This window comes from Seriola dumerili, unplaced genomic scaffold (assembly GCF_002260705.1).
Source record: "Seriola dumerili isolate Sdu_G_001 unplaced genomic scaffold, Sdu_1.0 BDQW01000226.1, whole genome shotgun sequence".
Lineage (NCBI taxonomy): Eukaryota > Metazoa > Chordata > Actinopteri > Carangiformes > Carangidae > Seriola > Seriola dumerili.
The window spans coordinates 3,171,894-3,191,300 of NW_019174481.1; the positions used below are offsets into that span (position 1 = coordinate 3,171,894).

Here is a 19,407-nt window from a genome sequence, read left to right on the forward strand (position 1 = left end):
AAGGCACATGTGTGCATCTCTCCACAGAAACCCTCCTGTATCTTTTTTTTTATTTTAAATAATCTCCTTTGATATAAAAACCCCGGCAGTGTGCAGGCCACCCGGATTCAAAAGATTCTTTCTCCCCAGGTCGATCCATTTCCCAGTTTCCTGTTTTGTAGTCCTTTGGGAAAGGCAGAGGGAAACTGTGGGTGGGTTGTAAACTCAGATACCATTGGTCAGGTCTGTGATGACATTGGCCTTCACCAGTTTGCGGAGGAACTCCTTCTCCTTGGGTATGTTGTGTGTCCATGACTGCGACAGATCCAGAGAAAAGACAGATTCAGAGTCATACAACATCACAGCTGAAGTAGGAAGAAAACCGCACAGGCCATATTCAACAGCACTTATAACAAAACCATTGTTATATGCAGTGAGCCCACAAGCCTGTGTGTTAGTTTGGGATTTTCATATTCCCTGTGTCTATACGTGTGGGTGTACATGTGTGCATTTATATATGTACAGCCACGCTGGGTCAGTTTTCCTCCCTGCTGTGCTATGAGGATTCAGTCCTATGGGTCAACATGTAACCAGAGCTGCTGGTTCCTGTGTGGTGCTTTGGGATGGAGAAACGAAGAATCGGCCAGAGAGCAATTGAACGAGGAAGAGGGTGGAGGAGGAAACATGCAGGAGGGAATAGGAGGAAGAAAATAAAGTGTGAAGCTCAACCAGGCCCTACAGAACTCAGACTCAGTGTAAGACTTTTCTGCAGTCTCTGGGCCAGTCTAAGTCAAACCTCCTATCATTGTGTGATGGGTCACACCGGGACCACAAGGAACAATGAGCTACAGCTTATTAGAAATTAGCATAAACAGGGCTGCAATGTTTAAGTCCAACTGAAATCCATTTGCAGTCAAAAAGACACATACATCTCCAAAGCCTCTGAATGGACAGGCCAGGTTAAGTGTTTGATTGACACAATGTCAACAACTGAGTGCTGGTCAATAACTTACATGTCAGTGACAGAGGAGTGTTGTTAGCAGTGGTGTTGAAGAATGAAGACTAGTACCATTAAGCACATTTGCAGTTACGTTTTTAAGCGCTTTTTGAAATGCTACAACTGGCTAGCTAAGTAGCTAGCTAGCCTGCAAGATGTCGTTAGTAGTGCACTTTTCCCCTGGTGGATGCTGGTTTGGTAGCTTGTTCAAAAAGCCGATGTGCAACACTAGCTGTGTGTCCTTGTTTGTAGAAGAGAAGGACGTATTAGCTAAAAAAGCTCTTCATCTGGTAAGTGCTAAACTATATTCACCAGCTGGTTACCAACATTGTCCATCTGCTATTTGGAGCTGGACAGGTAGTTAACAGTGGGTTTTCAGATCATTTTAGCTGACAGAGCGGTGAGAGTGAATCAAAACATTAAAGTTGCAGGTTGTGAATTAAAAGGTGTCAAGAGCTGCGGGAAACTGCACAGTAACGTGATAAATCCTTGTTTGTCTGTCACCACAAGCAACCCCTTTCACACGCAAGAGGCCATTTGATCATATAAAAAATATCAAACACAGCAGCTTTAACTAAATCAATTCTAAACTTGATTAACTCTGGGATAACAGAACTCAGGATCAGATAAAAGAGCAGCGTCTTGTATAGCAAAGAAAGTGACCTCAATAGCACCACACAGTCTAAAGTGACGTATGTGACATTTTATAATCAATTTTTGTTTATTTTGATAGATAGGAAACAATCTGTTTCTCCAAAGCAGTGGAATAATACGTGGATGATTTCACTGCTCAGTGGCCTTGTGGTTCCAGAAAATCAAACAACCCCAGGGACTGGCAGCGGTTAAAGTGTTCCAAACAAAAAAGCCAAAAGTATTCCCATTAATTAGCCATGTGTGGCTGATGATGACAACGTTGATGAAGATGATGATAATAAATGCCAGTGGTTCACTGGGAGTTTAGACAAAGGTTATCGTCATACTGAGCTCATGGTTTACACCCGTCAGCACATGGGTGACATCTTTGATTCCACTGGGTTTCAGTGTAAACACAGAGAGGAAGACTTGACTGATGGAGACGATAGAGGTCTGTCATGTTGGTACAGTGACTGATGAAAGCCTAGTGGCACTTCAATCCAGGGTCATTACAGCTTTAATGTTTTATTCTTTTATTAATTTCCTCTTTTATAATCACATTCAGTCTAGTTTTATTAAGAGTTTTAAGGTGCGTTAAAAGTTTTAGTTTTTATTACATGGGGTAAAAAACACATTTTTAATTTGTTTCAGTTTGACTCTTTCTAGTTTTAATTTAATATTTGTTTGATAGCCCCCCCCCCCATACCCACATGTCTTAAGTACTTTTAAGGCAGACGGATAGAGCTGAAGTTCACATGTGTATTTGTCCTCAACACTATGTGCCTCCTTTAGATATAAATTGTGTGTTAAGCAAGTAGCACAGAGAAAATCTCCAGGGTTACTGAACAGGAATGTTTCAAGTACTGAAATATCTTTGGATGTAAATGCAAAACCTGAGAGAAATTGAATTTGTGCACAACTAATATATGGACTAATATTACCATCACCCCAAATAGCGAATGCTTTGTAGTGAATGTATTTTGGCCATAAGCCATTTCAACTTCCCCTCAACCTCCACAGGACTGGTGGTCCCTCCTCATCAAACATTACAGTTATTTGTTTCTTCACTTATTCTTCAGTGGCCACAGTGAGTAGGGAGAAGCCATAATATCTCATTCTCATTGGGATGCACCAGATTTCATTTAAAGATCTGGTCACTTAAGAGCGCCTTGATTATTTGAAAAGTAGTGAAATAAGTGCTGTTTTCAGCAACACTCACCTCTTTAATGGCGGACATCTTGACAGTCTCATAGTAGTGCATGGGGGCGTGGGGAGTGTTCATGTCATAGCCGAAACCTGCAACCGCCACTTCATCACAGTTATGCAGTGCCATCGTAATAGCTACTGTTCCCAAAGTTGGAATGTTCTGTAGTGAAAGCAGAGAGACACAAATACCAGGAGCATTTGTCAATAAAAATGTACTTTGAGTAACACAAGGATTAATATAGACTAAAAACGTGCAGTATTATTTTATTATTATTAACATTATTTCCAGCCAATTCTGAAACACTAGTTCAGAGACAGATGTCCACTCCCTCTCATGTATCTGTCTTCCCTCCTTTATACCTCTGTCTTTGTTCTGCCCCACTGCTGCTAACTGACTTTGAACACTTGGTGATTAACTATTACCTTTAAGACACGACCCCTGCAGACCCCTGCTATGAAACAGTGATCTACAGGGTTGCAGTGTGCTTCCTAACTGCCCTGGGCTGCTGGAGATCTGGGGGGTATCTGGGCTGTGTGTGTGTGTATGTCTGTGTGTGTATGTGTGTGTGTGTGTGTGTGGATGTTGGAGAACAAGAGAGGTGGAAAAAAAGAGTGTGGGTATTGGGGGAAAAAAGCAGGTCCAGAAGAAAGAGTGGAGGGAGGCCCCATTTAAACCATTACACTGATTTGCAGCCCTCAGGGTCGGTGGAGCTGAACTAGCAGCTGGCCAACCCCCTACTGCTTCTTCTAATATAGATTAATTTACACACACACTCGCACACACATTCAACATAAACACTCGTACAACAAATAGGCCTCCTCATTAATTTTCACGTACATAAACATACACTCTGATAGTCAAAAGACAGACAGTAGAGTGTTCTAGGGAAATAATGCGCCAACTCATACAACTCTGTAGCTTGTATTGTATGGGATAGCACAGCAAACACCCAGACATAGACACAAATGACCATGCACTCCCTCTCTCTCTCTCTCTCCCTCTCGCACACACACAGGGGCCAGATGCCCACATGTTGAACACATGTTGCAGATGGGAGTTCATGCAGGGGTGCTGTGGTGGCCCCAGAGGGCAGAGCAACAGTGATACACTCCTCAATGTAACAATATTCCCTCTCCAGGTACCAGCAGATCACACAAACAATATGTGTATACGCAACCATATACACATACACACCAGCATTAAAGTTCAAATGCTTTCTGGTGTTTAGTTTATATTTTTCTGCTCCATACCCCGTTTGATGGCCACTGACTAAAATCTTTATTTCTGTGATAATTTCTCTGCTCTCTCGATACAGCAGTCTCAGGTCCAGACAAACATGATTCATGAGCAAAGTACATACATCAACATCTAACACATACTGTGGAATTTAAACTGAACCAGGATTGCAGCAGGTATTCAGCACCTTGGCAATGTCAGCGATGAGAAATTTTTGGTATTTCCTCTCTCCCTTGCTCTCTCTTTATATAGTGAAAATGGTGGCAGTAGGCGGTCTTCCTGAGGTTAAGAACCTCCCAGAAAGCTTCCTCTCTTACATCTCCGAAGAAACCTACCATCTTAACAAAAAGGAACCCAAATCTTTGGTACAACTGTTCTCTAATCAAAGCTCCTGTATATGAGTCTTACCCCTTTGCCCATGAGGCCATTGTTGAAGGGCAGGCCGATGAACTGGAAGGCAGCCTCCTGGACGAAGTAGGGATTCAGGATTCTCATCTCAGCCGGCTCCCGAGGCACATAGTGAGCCACCGACTTCCAAAAACCCTCTGTACCCCTCTGAGGAAACAGACAGAAAAGAAGGGAAGAAAATTGTAAATTAGTTATAAATACTGGTCTGTTATTTTTTCTCTGCAAGGTCACAGTCATGCACATAAAAAGCAGATCTCACATTCACATGATGACGCCTCCATTGTGGACAGCCAACCGTGACTTACCACCAACATGAAAGCAAGCTTATCCTCTGTAACACTGACATAAAACACAGAAGCCAACCAGAGGCCAGACCCCTACTAGCACTGATTAGGGAAATGGCTTTTGGGCCTTTAATGGATGAAGTCAGGGTGAGGGGCTCGCAGGACATCAGTAATTACGACCCCTTGTAGGAGGAGAGTGGTGGGTGAGGGGTGCAGCCACCCTGGATTGTTGAGAGGGTACTGCTTCCACGCACATTTTGTATTATTTCTCTCAATTCATTCTATTTTACTTTTATTTAAAGGAAATTAAAAATTACAATGTTACTACTTTACAAGCTCTTTTCCTTCTTCTAAAACCAGAAAACGGAGAAAAATGACAATTATGACCACGATTCTGGTGATGGACATTTAGGAAGTTCATGTTTACACACACTGACTCAGGAACAGGATTTTCCTTTCCATTGCTGAGTTGATCTTTCCTACTTTTTCCCTCATATGTTCTGATAAGATTTCTCTCCAACTTCCCTATCAAAACTTACTACTCCTTGATTGTTATAGAGAGCAAAAGTTGCACATGGTATTAATGGTTAGGTTTGATGGAGTTGTTTGCATTAGTATATTACTGAATTACATGATATTTGCAGAGGAATGGCGGTAAAGTCAACACTGATTTGTTATCAGACATGTAGTTGGTAAATCACAAACCCCAAAACGGTTTTGCTAGCCAACATCTGAGGTTAAATATGGCATTTGACAGGAAATGGTTCAAATCACACCTTGACCTGAGGGTGTTCTGCGAGACCTCAGGTTTTTTTTACACAGGGCAATCATCATCAGTCGCCAGGGCAACCTGTCAGACAGGCCTGCAGCACCACCTGAACAAAATTATGTAACTCTAATGAAACACACTTGCTCAACTTAGTCATAGCAGAAGAGCCACTGAATAGTAAGATACTGAGACGCAAAATCAAAAAAGTACCCTTCAATATTTCAGGGTCAAAATATCAATAATGGTCAATAATGCAAGTGGTCATTAAAATGATAAACCCAATAAAAATGCAATGAACTAGCAGTGCGTGATTTACTTGCCTGACAGTGTGACTTCCTAAGAGGCATGAAGCCAATAGGGTCAGCAAATGTAAATGGGAATCACCTGTTCAAATAGTCAAGCACCCGCCAGGGCTGCCTTTGATACAGCAATGCATGCGTCTGTGTGTGTGTGTGTGTGTGTGTGTGTGTGTGTGTGTGTGTGTTTGTGGGTGTTTGTGTGTGTTGGCAGAGGCAGTAGCAACAAGTCTGCTGGCTTTGTGGCTTCAACGGTGGCGGCTCTTTTTGAACATGGGCCCAGCTCTGTGCCTTCGGCAAGCTGCAACAGGAACAGCAGCTCATCTCTCCTGTCAACACAGCTTGTGTTTGCCAGGAATCTATTTAGCAGCGCTGTTTGGATGTGTGCACGTCTGTGTACGCTGAATAAAGAGAGTGATGCATTTTTTTCTTTCTTCTAGGAAGGAGAGAAGCTAATGACACACAACACACACCCCTTGCTTTACACAGCTATGACCTGACATGTACATAGACATAAATGTCACGGGGTGGGGATCTCTTTGAAGATATTCAGACAAGTACAGGTGGCTTTGACAAATGTACGGGCAATTAGTATGTACAGATTCAGGTCTGGTGGGAGGGAAGGGGTGGCGGGTGCTGTTATGAGTCTAGGAATGTCAGAAGTTGCCTACATTAAAAAAAGGTCTCAAACTCAAACCTCCAGCAGTTAGGATGGTCAGGGAAAGTTAATGATAACACTCAACCCTTCTTAGACAGCACATTTAGCTGTCAACCTCCAGAGGAGCTGAACAGTCAAAGCAATGAAGGCTGCATTTGTGGGTTGTTACTGGATGTGAATATTAAAATATGACTGTGATACAAGGTGAGTTTTAATAAGAAGTCAAGCCTCATGTGGGTAAATAAAGATTAAACTTAGACTGTTCAATTACTGCTGAAAATCACTACACTATCAGTGGTGAACACTGCAGCAGCAGTACTGAAACCTCTCGCAAAAAACCTCCAGGGAACAGGATGTGACTTTCACTGTGGACTGACCGCTAACCTCTGCGTGAGTGTGTATTGGTTTGTCAAGAGAAGCAGCACTGTGCCAGTAGCATTTGAACACGGACAGAACAGGAAGCGGCAGAGTGGTCCTACACCACTTACTCACCGAGCCCTGACACACACATGCTCAAAGGTGAACACAAGTGTGTAGCTTGGCTGGTTAGGCTGTCGCTGGGCTGTGGTCAGAGAGGAAATGGCTGTTTCCCTTCTCCTGCGACAGCTTTATGGTTAGATTATTAGATTTAAGTGTGTGCACAAGGCTGTGTGCTCCAATAAAGCACCTGTTAAAACAATCTTGAACTTGGAGAATTAATTGTATTGCAATGCAAGGAGAGGAGACAGAGAGGTCAACATCACTTAGTCGTAAGAAGGTAAAGTGGGGCGTAACAGTTCCACTTGTGTTGACATTAGCACAGTTTCTGTTCACCTTTAGCAAAACACACAAATTTCCAGAAAATTAGCAAAAGAAAGTGAAAATTTATGCACATTTTCATTCACATCCAGAAAAACAGTTTGTGGCATCAATTTGCCATTGAATCATTGCAGCAGAAGAGGGCACAGTATAATTTGAGTGCCAGTCAAACCTCGAAACGGCAGGAAACAATGTGGAAAACATGGTGTTTTATGTATTAATCTGAGGAAGGTTACAGTTTCCTCATCATTCCTCACACATATCTGATGCATTTATCTGTTGCACTTTGTCGCACTTTGTTTTAGTTGATACGTCAATCAAGTGTAAAACATTTTTTGCAATATTTTAACTTCTTTCTTGAATTTCCAGCGTTTTATACACTAATTGGGAATGCTCATAAAAACGGGTGGATGGGAGTACTTTGGTAACTGTCCGCCATGTTTCCTGTCCGCATCTTCACAATTAACTGTGAAATAACAGCAAAAACATCTAATGATAATCTTTAAAAATAAAACAGGTGGATGGAAAAGCACTTATTGACTATCAGAGGTTACTTTTTTAATGGGCATCTTGATTTTGGGGGTTAAGAGTTGTACTGGAGATAAGTCTGTTGCAGGCACCAGTAATAAGAGCCTGGTATTGTCAAGATACTGACAGTTCTTGGCAGTGCTTCTGAGATTATAAGTCAATGAGGAGGAAAAATAGTTCTGATGAATGACACGGCACAAGAAAAGAACAGTCACAGTCCTTTGCTTCACATTTAGACATTTAACAGAGCCTGACCAAACCAGGTAGGCAACATGAGCAAAACTATGTGGAGGTGACTGTATTGTCCAAGAAAAGGTCCCACACCACTGAATCATCAAAGCACATAACACAAGGCTCATAGAACAAGTCAGCCTCAGAGAAGCTGAAGTTCAGGCTGCCTGAGAGCATGGAAGTGGAAGTGGAATGGAAGCCAAATGTGTACAACTAATAGTACATTTACTCGATATCTGAGGGGTTAGTAGCAATCTGCTACATTACTAACTTAAGTAAACATGGTTTCCAACACACCACAACAAGCTGGGAAGTTGGGTTGTATACCTGTACTTGTACTTGAATGTAATGTGTGAACAGATCTTAAGTACTGGGGAGTCTGAAAGAGGAGATACTGAAGCAAGTGCAAAATGTATTACTCTATAACTGTATAACTTAAGGCAGTACCATTAACATATTTCCCACTAATAACAGACTAATACCATAACAACACTGTCTTCATGTCAGTGTTGCCGACTACACCAGAAGCTTTGTAAGGGCTAAATGTATTTGTCTTGTAATTTTTACAGCCGTAGGAAAAAACCCAGCTATACAAATCAACACCAAAGGAGCTTAAAGCACAGGATTAGAGGAAGACAATGTCAGAGGGTGAGAGGAGCTACTGTAAGCCAAGAGAAGTGACGGATCAAACAGATGGAAAAAGTGATGTAGACTGAGAGATATTGTTCAGAACAATGACAAAAGGTGTGCTGAAATGGAAAATGTACAACATTCTAAATATGTCAATATAACTATGTTAGACACTTATGCATCTGTTTTCAAAACATGCAGACATAATAAAGATGATGTACAAAATCAATAAAAATATCAGCAAACTAACAATTGGCTAGTAAAATACTTAAATTTGACTGGCTATAAACACGATGACATGAATCCTTTTCCATTTGCATAAAACAGAAAATACACCTCAGTTGCACTTCACTGCACAAATGTAAAAATGTCCAAATAAGAAACAGCTTGGTTTAGAGCCTTGCATTTATAGTTTTCAGTGTGGTTTGGTTTCAGTGTGGCTTTAAGCACAAACCAATGAACCTTACTCACCTTTAAAATAACAGGTTTCTCTGTGTTGAATGAAGCAGATAGCTCGGTTTATAGCCCCCGAAGGACTGAATGAAATGTGGAGAAATGCGAAGCACTGAATGGGAGTGTAATAAGAGGAGGGGAAAGGGAAGAACAAAATGTTTCACATCTGCTTGGTTACTACAGGTGGCTTTAAAGCCCCTCAGTGTAAACAGACACAAACATAGCGAAGCCAGACCATCCTCTCACAACATACAATGCATGTTGAGTATTGTCCACAATAATCTCATAATACAACTGGAATGACACGTCCTTCATTTCTTGATAGGCAGCTATCATACAAATGGCTCTATCTGGACTCTTCAGTCCCGTAAATTGCTGTGTGAGGATGTGGTTATGTTTGATGTTTATGGTGAGGACGACTCAAACGAGGTTGACCGGATTCCGGAAAGTAGACTTTAGCAATTTAGAAGCAAAAACAGCAGCCACCAAACTGCTAACAATCACAATTAAGGTTGTCTGGAGGTCATTAGCACTGTATACATGTCGGACCTTTAAGTTTACAAGTTGCAGTGTCTCACCACATAAGTGCTCCACTGAAGAGCAACTGTTTCAGAAAGAATGTTTGAAAGGGAGAGAGTAGGTGGTAAATGGTGAGGTGCACAGTAGGGGATTACGGTTTCTTACATCCACAGAGAGAAAACTCTGGACCGCTTTAGTTATTTTATTTGTTTTTTTGCCTTTGCTTTTCTTGACGCGTACCACAACCTCTGCCATCAATGAGGTCACAGTGGTTTCTGTTTCCCACCGTTTTAAACCCTTGTCTCCACAACACTTGACAACAACGCGACTCTCAAGACTTGAATGTTCAGCGTGGCCTCTGGCTACTAGCAGGTGACATCTTGGGAGACTCACACAGTTATCGCTAGTGGCAGGATCTGTTCGTATCTGACTAGAAAACAAATTAGTCTTTCTTTTGACCATTTTGAAATGTCAAAGTCCTCCTTAAACTTGCATAAATACTCAATTACCCAACATCCATCAGATAACAACATACTACAAAGAAACCCAGTGTCCAGGTTTGAGTGTTAATCATTGCAGGCTAGGTAGGTGACTCATTTTTGAAACACAACACTCATGGTAATCAGTGACATCCGGACACTATGTTAGTCACTTGGTTCATGTTCAGAATCCATGTTTACAAGTATGTAAATGTTTATGAATGCATGTATGCATGCTACTTTGGGCTTCTGCACAGATGTTTGGGCTTAAAAAAGAACCATATAGCTGTTATTTTTGTCCCACAGTGTGTTCGAGTTACAATAAACTTTTTTGGCTAAAATGGAATGTCTATAAACTGAAAAACCTGGGCATTACATAAACTGTAACAATAGGAAATACCTCCTAGTGATACTCCAGCCGGATGGAGTTGATTTGGAAATTTGGTCATGATATGAAGCAACAAGCTATTTTAGTAATTCCTCGCACACTCGATTTCTGGAACACAAGATGTGCAATGTTTTTAAAATATTGGCTTCACTACAATATTTTGATACTTCTGAGTAAGAACCCCTGGCTGTATTTCTATTAAAGGAGAAGTACTCTCTTCCTCAAATTGTCTCCATCCATCATTTATCTCTCTGGCCTGAAGAGAGGCAGGGAAAGCTCCTGTAAACAAGTAAGAGAGATAGAACACCGACACTCCACCTTCGAACCCCGTGTTTACCACCGGCTGTATATCCTTCACTGGCTCTGTTTGAAAAGATCCCCGCATATACAAACAACTGCGGCTGTGTGTGCATGAACCGTGAGTGCGCGCTGTGCATGAGGGCAAAAATCAAAACTAGACACATAGGAAAAAAGGAAATATCAACAATCGTGGATATCATGTTTGAGCACAGTTGCAAACAGCATGTAACCGGACAATCAACCAGGCTGCTGCATATGTGGGGTCAGACTTTCAAGCAGTGACAAAGTTGAGAGGTAATCACGTATGCCTGCGGTAATGAGGGATTACGGACGTTGGAAACCTTGTGATGCTGCAGCTCTGTAATTGTACATGTAGTACAGGGCTTCACTGAGCTCAAATACGAGACACAATCAGAGAGAAAACCGTATCTGCAAACTGAAGATCTGATCAGGTACAAGGTCAAGTTTTCAAATCTAGACTTGGTCTGAATGTTGCCCTGAAGTTTATGACTCTGTGCGTGTGTGAGTGAGTGGGAGGTTATGTGTATGTGTGTGTCTGTGTTTGTGAAAGTGTACAAAACACTAAATAACAGATTGTGAAATTGCCTCACTAATTTGTATTCTGTTCAGCCATCCAAGACTGCGCTGTAGGCGTTTGAAAAGCCACAATAGTGCAAGAAAGTGAAGCACGCTGACCACCAGCTGGATGAGTCACTCGCGGCTGCACTACAAGTGTGTACCGCCCACTAACCTTTAAAAGAAGACGGCGAAGAAAGACACTTGCTTTCATAACCGCAGAAGGGGAGTGAAAAGGTTTTGCATCCCTTCCAGCTGTGAGTATGCAGGTTACACAAAGAAATCCCCTTCTCCGCCAACAGATGTAAAAGCTCCCAAAGGACAGCTGTCCATAGTTACATTACGTCTCGCTCTGGGATGGACTAAATGGACAGAGCAAAGAGAGGGAAGCTTGCTGCTACTTGGTGAGAATGTCCTGCTGCATTATCCTTAAGTGTGCAGTATCACTCTCTGAACCAAATGTCTCTGATAGTTGCATTTCATTGATTCAGATACTGGTTATCTGGTAATAATGGAAAATTGGTAAAAATTAAAAGAAAACATTTATGTGTTAGTGTTTTTGGAAATGTGTCCCTAAGTTCACTGGTGGCACAAACACCACTCCATGTTTATGTTTCCACTGCATTAGTCTAATGTGGGTGTGAGTCAGATGCAATGAAGCTAGTATAACAGCGTTTTAACAAGTCTTCAGTTCCTTTAATGTCGTTGCTAAGACTTAAAATCCACTAGTAAATAGATATTGTTGCTCTGAAAACACAAGGTAGCCAACTGTATGTTCAAACCCACACACCACTCATTGTAATGAGAATAAAGTGATCCTTTTCATGTGATGTGAAATAAGCACATAAATGCTACACCAATTTAAATGACTAAATTCTAATTATCATTTATGTAATGACTTTATATACACATACTGTCAAATGACAGAGGGAGACATACAGTGGGTCGAAAACCTTCTGGACACACCAACTTTCTCTCATAACATCTAACAACAGTCGGACTCCCAGACTCTTAATAGTAAGGTTAAATTGCTTTAGGATCTTCTTGGAATCTAAGTCCATACACTATTGTTTTTTGTTACATTGATGTGTGTTAATGTATAATATTGCTGACACTGAACTGAGCTTACCTTCAATGCCAAAAAACTAATTCCAGTGACCTCAGTCTCCCATTAAAGTAATAAACTGCCCATGAAACATTTACATAGCGTGATATACAGTATTTACATGATAGAAAATCAACTATTGCAGATGTATAAAACAGACTTAAGACTAAAGACAATTCAGAGGTCAAACACAGGTCTATGCACATCTGTCAGTTCTCTTCTTCCATATTATCATCAAGGCTCGGACCAATGGACACTGATGATTTTCTCTTTTTGTTCCCTGATTTTTAACCCATGGGAAACATTCTTCCTTCCTCAGTAGATCAAAGACGGCTGAGTCAGATGCCAGGGGCCAGATCAATTATCCCAAGCAGCCATTTCCACTGTCCTCTTCCTCTGACACACCAGAAAAATCTGGGCCCTATCAAAGGCTGAAGGGGCCATCAGCCAGCCAAGCAAACTATTTTCCTCCATTTTACTTTACCGTTACCTTCCACTGCTCATTTTCTTTTCCCCAGCTATTATCCTTTTACTCTATTTAACTTTATCCTTTCCATCTATCTTTCCTCTATTCTCTCATCCTTTAATCCAACGTCACACCATCAGTTTCATCTTGCCATTCTATGCCCTTTCCATTCTCTACTATAAATGTATTGTCCTTTTCTCCTTATTTTTTATCCCCATTTTCTCACTCATGACTAATGTCCTCTGGTCCCTGAAAGTCACACAGCTGTGGTGGAAAATAAAGTTGGTATGCCTGATTCTGGATTGCCCGGTTAGACAGAAGCATCCCCACCAAAATAATGAGGGGAGTTTAGCTTTTCTGCCTGGGTAGAACATACATTTAAGGATTGTACAGCTTCTTATGCAAGGTTTAGCCCACTTGCTACAACTTAAGTTTTTCATATAATTACATTTGCAACATTTTAATGTTATTTCACAGTAAATTGGAGAAACCCTATCGCTGTGCCTGAAAATACTGTCTGAGATTAAATTATTAATATTATTAATATTATTAATGTATTAATGTATTTTTTCACAAATCTTTAATACTGCATGCTTTGGAAAATGTTCCACAATGATGTCAAGTAATTATAATTGTTAATAAATGGTCTAAATCATGTAAAAAATAATGGTATGGTTCTTTAAATACCACTACCTTTATTTTACTGACTCTATGATGAGCTTTTAATAAGTGCTCCCATTGTCCTGGAGTTGAATAGGCTCAGAAAAATCTCACAGCGATACTAGAGACTCTTCAAGAAGAACTGAATGAAAGTGCTTATGAGAGCTTTTTTTCAGTGACAAAGGTTTTAACGTAGGGGACACAGGGGCCATTAAAAATGAATGCTTTTTGTAATGCATTAAGAGATAAGGGAGAGCCTGTTCTGTCATTCAGTCTGACCCTTGTGATTAAGAGGCCAATTCACAGCCCATCACTTAAGCGTGGCAATCACAATGTTTCAAAGGACACTCAAAAGATTTATTGTGTGGTGAATTAATTCATAATTATTAGTGTGGCAACATCCAAACATGAGAGAACAGTAGAGCCTCGTAATTCAGGAGAAAATGGCAATGTAACGTGAAAAAAAAAAAAAAAAAAAAAATCCATCTCTTGCCAGAGACAGACAGAAGAAAAATGAACATGTGTAATAGTCATTGGTTTTTCTCAACTGTCCTTTCCACATTAAGCATTTAAACCATTCAAAGCATCTAAAACATCCACACTATAGATTAATGTTGTCCTCTAAACCCCTTTACTAGAATGGCTTACATTTCCACAGAAAGGAATGTACAGAATGTGATCAGAGGTTAGACTGCTATGCGCTATATAAAAAAAAAAAAAACATAACTCAGACACATTTAAACACACAGAGCATTAAAAATTCTACTGCTAAGTGGTGCTAGAGCTGAGTTTTGTTGTGCAGCAGACACTCCTCTCATTTTGGACCCTTTTATATTTGAACACCCACTCAATGTGTCTCAGATTTTTCTGCTGTGAGTCGTCATTCCATTATCTTGTGGATGTGTGTGTTTGTGTGTGAGTTAAATAAGTTCAAGATTTTCACTTTCATTACTTAACAATGATTTAAATACAAGCTCACCAGTTTCTCCTTGAAGACCATCTGCCGGAACCACTTGAAATCCAGTGGTTTGAAAGCAGAGAAAACAAAAAGTGAGTCTTTTTCATAGTTTTCAGGTATCTGGATAGCCCCCTCTGGATAGGTAATCCTCATGGTGGTTTTGGTCCCTACGTCTTTGTCATAACCACTTACTGGTGCCGAATTCAACCTGCCAGCACAAAAATTGTCTTAGTGGGAGGAATTCATTCTTCAAAGAGCCAATAAGGTCCATGACACAGGAAGTTAAGTATTTGAGATGTTGTCATTTATACTTAACCAACTACAGACTATGCACTGAATTGAAGGAGTCGTCTCACCTCACTACAATATCGTACTCATCTATGCGGGACCCCAGAGACTTGTTGAACAGGATGCCCCCGTTGCCCACGATGATGCATCTTTTACAGCTGAGACTGGAAGGCGGGAGGGACAGAGGTTAGTAATATCAAGAAGTGATGGACAGGCAAAACAGGACTTCATGTGGACGTGGGTGAGTAATTACCTGTCCAGCTCCTCTCCAAGTCCATAATTTTTCGTGGCAGTTAAAATGCTGTCTATGATTCTTTCTGCAGAGGAAAAGAAGAAACAATCACCATGAAGAGGACAATTAAGGTGATCACCTACACTGCACTGCAGTACATTATATTAAAAAAATCACTTTGTACTTGAGCATATTGTGTATTTTATTCCCTGGAACAGTTTGTGTATAAATACGCTGGTTTACAAATGCTTTCTTGGCAATGAAAGGACAGTGGCTTCATATCTCTAGTGTCAAATTCTCTCCATCCAAAGTACTGTATCACATAATCTAGGATCAAAAAATATACTGTTATCCTCAAGGTTAGTCATATTATGCGCTCACTCCCCTTATGGAGCAGGACAGCAGAGTAACATCACAGATTAGATGTTTTCTTAAGTGAAAATTATATATTTGAAAAGCCAGGACTGAGGGACCCTGTTCCTTTAGAAGATGTATAAACTGACGAAAGCTCCAACATACCACTAGAGATATAGCAATCTAGGTGGTCTTAAGACAGTTGGAGAAGAGAACGCCTCTGTCCGTTTATTCAGTCACAGATAAGGAGTGACCAATCAACCCACAGGAATAATGGTGATGGGAGAAAATGGAGAGGAGTGAATCTGGGAGAAACAGACATACAGGGTTCAGCATGGTATGCGTGTGTATGTAGAAACTCTCCCATAAAAGCACTCAGAGAGGAATGCTGTTTTCAAACAAGCACATTCTCCTGGTTAAGTGGGCGATGTTGAGCTTGTCTCCCTGCGTGGCCAGCACCCCTCTGATCGCAGGGCGAGAAACGGGGATGTTTAGCCATAGCGCGCATTCCTGCCATGTTCTACAGGGCATTCTACTAGAGTCATGCTTCTAGTGTTAGATATTACAATTATTTCTCTTTCCTCTTGACCATCTTAGGCCTCTCATACTTGTAAAACATAACATCCCAAATGTGCAGATTCCATTACAGTCGCTATCTTTAATCCAATACAATTGTAGTAATGCGGAAGCACCATAGAAGGACAACATGGATTATACTACTATGATACTATGACTACCTTTCCTTTATTTGCATACCACATGAAAAGGCATTGTTAAAAAATGAGTGGAATTTTCATTGCCCTCTGTCTGCAAAGGGGGGCCAAGAGAAATAGCAAAAGTGAGAGTTAAGGGAAGAGCGAGAAGAGGAAAGTTAAGACTGGGGCCTCAAAGCAGTTTGTAAGACATATTACAGCCCCATTCACCCTGGCTAACGATCCTAATGATTAACCTGCTGAGGAGAGGCGAGCAGAGAAACAGCCCATTGTTTGGATGTGGTGTCGATGTCTGGCGTCAAGCATCACCCCGAGCAACATAAACACAAGACCGTGGACCACACCTGGATCCAAGCGAGTGAAATGTGAAAAATCACAATGGGCAGGACTCTCTTCCAGAGGACGACATGGAAGCTAATTGTTATAAGTACGCGGGGTAAACATTTCAGCAAAGTATGTCTCGTGGTAGAGCCAGAGACAAATGGCTGTAGGTTCAGACATTAGTCCAACATGGAACTCTTGCAATGACAAAAATCTTTACTGGCAACATAGAGGAACGGCGGAAGCGTCGCATAACACATAAACACAGAGACATTGTTGGGAAGAGCGTAGCCTAAACAATATAAAGAATCATGTGATTAGAGAGTGGTATTTGTTAGGCCTTCACTTAAGTAGGCCTTATACTCAACATCGGCTGCCTTGGTCAAAAAGAAAAAATTATGCTGCGTGTAGACTGTAAATCCGAGGTGTGGTCAAATCTTTGGCACCAGTTCACAATGACTTTCTGGCTGAATCATGTTTCATCTTAACTATGTGTCAAGTTGTGTGACAGCCTGTGCGTCTTCTTTTGGTGGGGATGCTGAGACTGAAAACACCCAATGACACAGTGATATCACTTATCAGACGACAATCAAACGCCTGAATTAGCAGGTGAGGACAAAGTCATTGATTTGCTGAAATAGTTACAACTAGAAAATACAAGGAGGTTTTACACACCTGTCTCAACTGGCAAGGATTTGTGAGACCCTGATGTTCATTATAGGTCAGCAATGGTTATGACGCTACAAGCAAAGATAAAATTACCTATAGATGTTATATTTTACCAAAATATTTTTCTTGCCCTGGTCAATAAAGGCAAAAGTGGGAATGTAATTTCTAAGATAAATATAAACTTGTTCACCTGCTGTTGTCTCATGTTACAAAGATAAAGCAGGGAATTACACCTCAAACTTGCACATCAAAATTATGTTTATGTGCATGTGCAAGCAAATGAAACATCAGTATTAAGCTAAATCAAGAGCGGATTCGATTACTTAATAGAATTTCATCATTTCTCAATTATTTTATTTGTCATTGTTACACTTTAGTTTATCTATTTCTCATAATTTTTTTTATCTTTTTTAAATCTCGCTATTTTCATTCTTATGTGCATTAGTCTCATATTGTTTTACTGTTTGCATTTGAACTGTCTTATTATCAGCTTGTCAGTCATCTGTAAAGCTCCTGAATCGTACTAACCTGTAAGAGGTGCTAAACAAGTAAAGTTTGACTGACTGATCAACATCTTCTCGTGGGAAATACTGTATGAAGGCCTCTTTCAATTATCTCTATGTCTTTGGCCAACAAAGGTGGTCATTCCATCTGTATCTATTAAATATGAGTGCTGCAAAGCCCTGTGCAGTAGTGGACACATCATGCAGTGCTGGTACTCTGGTTATTTTAACAGTCAACATCAGCTTTTGCAAGTATACATAAACTTCTATAATCTTGTGTACACCAAACTGGATGATAATTCAATATTGCGCATGGCTTCCTGGCATTACACACAACCGTCTCTCCAGACATTAGGGGAACTGAAGACACACCAGCATGGAGACGTATCAAACAAAGCAGCTGAAACAACTCAGTTTTAAACTTGTGTCTTCAGCAATTTGTGTCTTTCCTCCCTTCAGGTTTCCTGAATATAGCACATGAAGAGCTTATTCTTCACACCCTGGCACACTCACTATCAACAGTTCAGTTTATCAACATAAGTTGCAGTAGGTGGTAAGATGACGCACATAACTGTCAGCCTAACTGAAATGGAACAGGAGGATGCTAAAGGAAAATACAACTAAACACTACTAGAACATTTAAGCATTATTAAGCAGAATTGTTTTGTCTTTTTATCTAAATTTTCTATATTTGTGAAAATGTGCCAAAGAGAACTGAGTGAGTTTTGAAAAATAGCTCTTTAACCGAACAACATCATGCAAACAGCTTCACTAAGTTCACTTTAGACTGCACCCCAAATTAAATGTTATTCTTTCGAAATAAATCCTATCTGCAGCTTTTCACAATTAATGCAAAATTTAACCAGTAACACATGTTGACCGTTCAGTGTCTGACTGGCATCCTGACAGCAGCTTTGACCAGCTCTGAGACCAAATCAACACAGCTTTACTGTTCTCAGGCTATGGTTGATGTGTGCCAAAAGATACCTCCTGGCAGGAGAAAAAGTAAAAATAAAACTCCCGCCCACCACCACCTCTTCGTGTTCCCAATTTGGAATCCTTTGTGGCGTTCTATTCAAGATCCACACGTATCATCTCTCCACATGGGTACCACTAAAAGGGAAACCCCACTGCCGTCGCAGTCCATGGAAAAAACAGAAACCAGGTGTGACACTCACACAGGGAGTGCTCTTTTGATAGTGATTGAGGCTGCGTGTGTGCGTGTGTGCGTGTTAGTATGACAGCGGAGAACTTGCTGGAGCACAAAGGTAACATTCAGTGTACCTTCAGCTTCTAAGTACTGGAAAATATGTGACAGAGCATGTCACCGAATCCAGGTTAATGTTATCTCTTCACTTCCCATGATATTATGTACTGGTTTGATATCTGCAGTGCTGAAGTGTGTTAAGGTCACAGAACAAGCACAGTGTGTGGAAACATAAGAGTTTGCTGGCCCTAAGACAGAACTCATCGAGCAAACAAAGGCTCATCATTTAAAAGCTTGTTATTATGACAAATGCAGACGCCAGTGCATGGATTCTAGATAAAAATAAATATTCATACGATCTAACTTACAGGCACGGAACAGTACGAGTATCATGAATGGACTGCCAAATGTCTTGTTACAGCCTGGACAGAGGGTTATAACACTGGCTGAGGCAGAATTCAAGGCTGAAAACTGGCCGGGGATTTAAAAAACATAACCTACCATACAGCAGGTTACTTTCATGGCATTTTGCCAGTTACTGATACAGAATGTCAGGAATGCC

The 19,407-nt window shown here is 40.8% G+C and overlaps 1 protein-coding gene across 1 annotated transcript in view; it reads right to left on the reverse strand.

Moving 5' to 3' along the window:
• Positions 1-204: 204 nt before the first annotated feature.
• Positions 205-19,407, reverse strand: part of LOC111229061 (CMP-N-acetylneuraminate-beta-1,4-galactoside alpha-2,3-sialyltransferase-like) — a 35,357-nt gene continuing 16,154 nt past the window's right edge. Inside the window, exons 8-13 of the mRNA XM_022755222.1 lie at positions 15,100-15,163; positions 14,915-15,010; positions 14,580-14,766; positions 4,461-4,607; positions 2,829-2,975; positions 205-294 (exon numbers count right to left, since the gene is read on the reverse strand). Of these exons, the coding sequence (XP_022610943.1) occupies positions 205-294; positions 2,829-2,975; positions 4,461-4,607; positions 14,580-14,766; positions 14,915-15,010; positions 15,100-15,163 (731 nt within the window). The remainder of the gene's footprint in view (positions 295-2,828; positions 2,976-4,460; positions 4,608-14,579; positions 14,767-14,914; positions 15,011-15,099; positions 15,164-19,407) is intronic.